Genomic DNA, 5,573 nt, shown 5'->3' with positions numbered 1-5,573 from the left:
CTTTCTCTCTTAGCATATTAAAGAACTTTAGCTGAGCTAGCATTAGCAGAAAGATATTATTTAAGCTTAGCAAAAGCAGATTTAGTATAGCTTTTAGATTTCTGCATATAAGAGCTATAAGATAAATAAGCTTATTATATATAATAGCATTTAGAAACTTCTTTAAAAATTTCTTATTTATTATAAAGTATATTTCTTATATAATGCTTCTTAGTTTACTATAAAATCCAAGAAAATTATTCTTACTGAAACTTGCTTTGAAAAGAATATTTTTATTTAATATAAATCTTCTTTCTATAATTATCTGGAATATGCTAATAATTCTAATATATATACTAGAATTATTAAGAAAATATTTAATTTCTTTAAAGATTTTGAAAAAACTCTTAAGAATATCTTTAGTAATTCTAATAAAGAATATATAACAGCTAAATAATTAATAGATCTTAAGCAGATCAAATTAGTATTAGCTTATATAATCAAATTTAAGCAACTTATTATATAATTTCTATAGAAAAATAAGAATTTTATTAAATATTATTATAAAGAATTTAAGAATAAAGTTAAGAATAAGATTATAAAATAAGAATAGCTTAAAAACTTTGTAGTATTTTCAAATATAGCTATTAGAATGAATAACTGCTTCTACAAATAGCAAATAGAAAAGTTTAAGAAGAAAGAAAGCTAATTTATATAGCAATTGCAGCTAAATATTAGCAAAAAGTTTCAATTCTAAAGCTAGAATAAAGATTTTTAGTAGAATATAATATAAAGTGGAAATATTTATACTAGATCTATAGAATAATTATAAAAAAGATATATAATTAAAACTATTATAATTATAATAAACTAAGCTATATTATATAAGATTGTTGCTAGCTTAGAAAGCTTTAATAATAGAAATCTATTTCCGAAGAATAATAGCTTAATATAATGCAAGTATAGCAATCTAATTAGCTAAGCAAAAACATTCTCTTAAAGCAAGTATTAAACTCTATTAATTATAAAAGTTTTAGCTAAATATTCTGCTATAATAATAACTGCTTAATATATTTCTTGAATAAGAAAAGCTTAGAATAATTCTTAAAAATATTATAAAGAAAGATTAAATAATTAGCAATAGAAAGAAAAAAACTAATTTATAATATAGTTCTGAATAATAGCAATTCAGATTGCTTTAGTATTTTCAAGAAAGAATTAGTTTTTAGAAAGAATAATAAAGAAAGATACTTCTTGGAATATTACAAGCAATAATAAACAGAATAACTCTTATAAGCATTTGAAGAAATGTTCTTTAATAAGCAATCGAATAGTTCATTAAAGCTTATTAATAATTTATTAGAAATTATCAGCTTTAGTAAAGCGAACTTAGCAATGCTCTATAGTATATTCGATTTTGCTAGCATATATTATTATATCTTTATATATAATATAGAATACATAGTATATAAACTTAGCTTTAAAGAATTCTTTATTTATATTCTTATTTATAATATAGAATTAGTTTAGTATAAAGATTCTAGGATTGATTATATATATTAAGATTATTATAAAATTGCTTGAATTTTATATATTAGCTATAGTTATAAGCTATACTTTTCGGAAAAGATTAAAAATGAATGATTTTCAGCATAAGAATAGAAATAGATTATTCAAGTTATTAAGAAATCTAGCATTAGATTTAGAGAAGTTCTTGAAACAAGGCATAATAATGTATATATCGAGCTACTAATAAATAGCTTTTGGAACTACATTAATAATAGAATAAAATAGTAGTAGTATTAAATAATTAACTGCATTATTTATATAAGCAATAAGATTTGCAATTAGTATAATAAGCAAGAAGCTAGAAAGAGATATTAGTATAAGCAGCAATAAGCTAAAAAGCTTGCTTAGAGAGCAGCATAACAAGCTCAGATTTCAAAAGAGAAGAATTGTTTATAATGAGATTATAAATGATTAGAGCTTAAAGATTTCTATATGCTGCATATAGCAGAAATAAAGTATATATAAAACTCGATATTTATATTTACAAAAATAAATATAAAGCTTTATTAAATAATAGCATTTAAGAAAACTTTATATTTCTTAGAATTATTAATAAAGTATATATTAATTAGTATTAGAAAAAAAAAATCTATAATCTTCTTATTATAAAAGAATAGATTATTATATATAATTAAGATATAATTAATATAAAAACTAATTATCTATTAGTTTTAATCTAAGATTATATAATATTTATTGCTTTTGATATTATAAATATAGCAGAATATGAATTAATTCTAAGTATTTCTTAGCTTAAGCAGTATAATTCTTAAATTAATTGAATTACTAGCTAGATCTCTTGGAAATAAGCTATATTTAGCAGAATAATTGCAATTAATAATATAGAATCGAATTCAATTATTAAAGAATATTCAAGAAAAGAAGCTTCAAATAGATTTATATATACTTTTAGATTAGCAGAGCTGCTAATAGAAGAAAAAGAATCTAGCAAAAAGAATATTATTATTATATTAGAATTCTTGCAGATTATAGAAATAAGAATACAAATATTAATACAAAACAATTAATCTGCATTAGAATAGTATATTATAAGTTAGAATAAAGAATAAAAATTATATTCCAGAAAGATTACTTTAGCTTGAATTAATAAATAGCAATTCAGTAAAAAAAAGAAAGCAATAATTCTTTATATAATACAAGAAAGAAAGAATATTCAATAATACTTATTATTTTTTTGAATAGCAGAAATAGAATACAAACTAGAATTAATATTTGTAAGCATATTATAAGAATATTATAAATTCAAGAAATTATTTCAAAAAGAATTGAATATAGAATTACTAGAATTCAGCTTTTATAATTATAAGATTCTATTATAAGAAGAAAAATAGCTCAAGTTTTTCCTTATTTATGAATTAGATAAAGCATAACTTGAAATATTTAAAGAATATTTTAATAAAAATCTTAAAAAGAAATATATATAATTATTATAATTATTAGCAAAATATCTTATTCTGTTTATATTTAAGAAAAATAGTAAGCTTAAGCTATATATTAATTATAAATAATTTAATAATATTATAATCAAAAACTAATATCTATTACTATTTATTAAGAAATTATAAAATAGATTGCAAGAAATATAATAATTTATAGCTCTAGATTTTAGAAGAGCTTATAATCTGATTAGAATAAAGAAAGAAAAGAAATGAAAAACTGCTTTCAGAATATACTACAGATATTATGAATATTTGATTATACTTTTTGATTTAATAAATATTCTAGCTTTATTTCAAAAACTAATTAATTATATTCTATATAAGTATTTTAATTAGTTTATTATTATATATCTTGATAATATTCTTATTTACTTTTAAATATTAGAAGAATATAAAAAGTATATAAAAATAGTATTATAAATGCTTTAGAATGCAAATGTTATGACCCATCCAACATGCAGGTCACAGAACAGGTCACGAGTAACAGGGACCAGGTGTCAAGGATTCAACGTTCTGACAAAGCATCGATTATATAACCCAGGGTTAGGGTTATTAGCGGATAGATACAGTCGACGTCTATCCCGTCGATGAGGGAATCGATGAAGTCAACATCGATCCTATCTATCCGAACTGAAGAACCAAGTATATGAAGGTTTACATTTCCTACTATTAAATAGATTTCCTTCAGACAGTTCTTCAGTTATCAATCTAAGTATTCAGTTTCATATACTGAGTAGCCCCAAAGGCAGTGAACACTTGCATCGCTTATCAGAACTTGTACGGTTCCGTATTCAAGAACTTGATACTTTAATACTGCTCTTGTTAGCATAAATCTCTTCATATACTTAGAAATCTTCGAATTGCTGCAATGCTTATTACATTTTAATAACTCTTGTTCAAGAACAGTTTAGTATTATCTCTTGAGCAATACGGAATACGATAGCTTCTCCAGGAATCTCTTCGTTCTCGCGCGCTCCTACTCAGGAAGAACTGATTAACCAGGTATACCAGCTCATTCAGCGTATTCAGAATCTGCGCGAATAACAGCAGGCTCAGAGCGCTACCATCGCCAACTAACAGGCTCAGCTAGCCCAACAGGCTTAGCTAGCTCAATAGGCTCAGCAGGCGCAGTTCACTTCTGCAATCACCAGTGGCGCTGGAAAAATATATAAGATGGATAAGCCCGCTATGTATAACAGCAATCAGAAAACGCTATATGGATTCCTTACCCACTGTAGAGCATACTTTTTGCATTATACAGCTTAGTTTACCATGAAATCTGAGAAAGTTATTCTTGCAGGAACTCGTTTTGAAAAGAATGCTCTTATCTAATACAAGCCTTCTCTATGCAATTACTTGGAGCATCAGAACAATCCTAACGTACATATCCAGAGTACTAAGAATATATTCGATTTCTTTGAGAGCTTCGAGAAAGCTCTCAAAAAAACCTTTAATAATCCTAACGAAGAATGCATTACAGCTCAGCAGCTTATGGATCTCAGATAGATTAAATCAGCTTCTATTTATATAATCAGATTTAAGCAATTCTTAGCATAACTTCTGTGAGAAGATAAGAATTTTATAGAGCATTATTACAAGGAATTCAAGAATAATATTAAGAATGAAATCTCCAAACAGAATTAGCTAGAGAACTTTGCAACGTTCTCCAATCAAGCTATCTGTATTAATAACTATTTATATAAACGATGAATAGAGAAGTTTAAGAAAGGAAAAAGCTAAACTTGGAAATTTCCAGCTAATATAAGCAAGAAACTCCAGAATAAGAATAGCAGTTGATATAGCAGTATAGCCCAGAGCAGCACTATATATACTGATTTCATAGAACTCAATGCAGCTAATAGGCAGTATAGCAAGAGAAACAGCATTACTTGCTACAACTGCAACAAATAAGAATACATTGCATGCAACTGCTATCAACTCCGGAAGAACAAATAGCAACTAGTTCAGAAAGAATGCTAGATAAATATTGCTCGATAACAGAAACCCAATCAACTGAGCAAAAATATCCCTTCGGAGCAAGTATTGGACTCTATTAATTATAGAAATCTTAGCTGAACATTCTGCTATAATGATAACTGCTTAATATACCTCTTGAGTAAGGAAGATTCAGGATAGTTCCCTCAGAAATCTAGATGCTACAGGCAGATAGCAACAGCAGAGCAAGGGCATACGCTTAACACAACTACGAGCAGCAATAACTCGAACTGCTTCAATGTTACTAAACAAAGCATTCAGATGCTAGAGGAAGGACTTAATAACGGTGCTCTTCGCTATTCCCCATCACCTGCATCAGATACTATAACCAGAGAAATGAATAAGAGATGATACCTTCTTGGTTATTAGTATAAATACCTAAACAATACCGAAAACACCTCTCAAGCAACAGAAAGATCAAGCTAGAACAAGCAATCCAATAGTTCACCAGAGTCTCCTGTAAACAATAAACCCAAGAAGCTTACAAAAAGGTTTCTCTTCAGCATCGGATGGAACAAGAAAACAATATAAATCGAATATCTCGTCTACGAAATAAGGCTAGAAGAGCTC

The 5,573-nt window shown here is 26.1% G+C and overlaps 1 protein-coding gene across 1 annotated transcript; it reads left to right on the top strand.

Moving 5' to 3' along the window:
- Positions 1-4,340: 4,340 nt before the first annotated feature.
- On the top strand, positions 4,341-4,514 carry M406DRAFT_269685 (uncharacterized protein; the record flags this gene model as incomplete). Its single annotated transcript, XM_040918022.1, has 1 exon — positions 4,341-4,514. A coding segment is annotated over one exon (174 nt), but the record flags the coding sequence as incomplete, so codon positions are not given.
- Positions 4,515-5,573: the final 1,059 nt, after the last annotated feature.

The sequence above is a fragment of the Cryphonectria parasitica genome (assembly GCF_011745365.1).
Source record: "Cryphonectria parasitica EP155 unplaced genomic scaffold M406scaffold_10, whole genome shotgun sequence".
NCBI classification, from domain to species: domain Eukaryota; kingdom Fungi; phylum Ascomycota; class Sordariomycetes; order Diaporthales; family Cryphonectriaceae; genus Cryphonectria; species Cryphonectria parasitica.
Note: the sequence above shows the minus strand (reverse complement) of the source record. Positions and strands in the feature narration are given on the sequence as shown.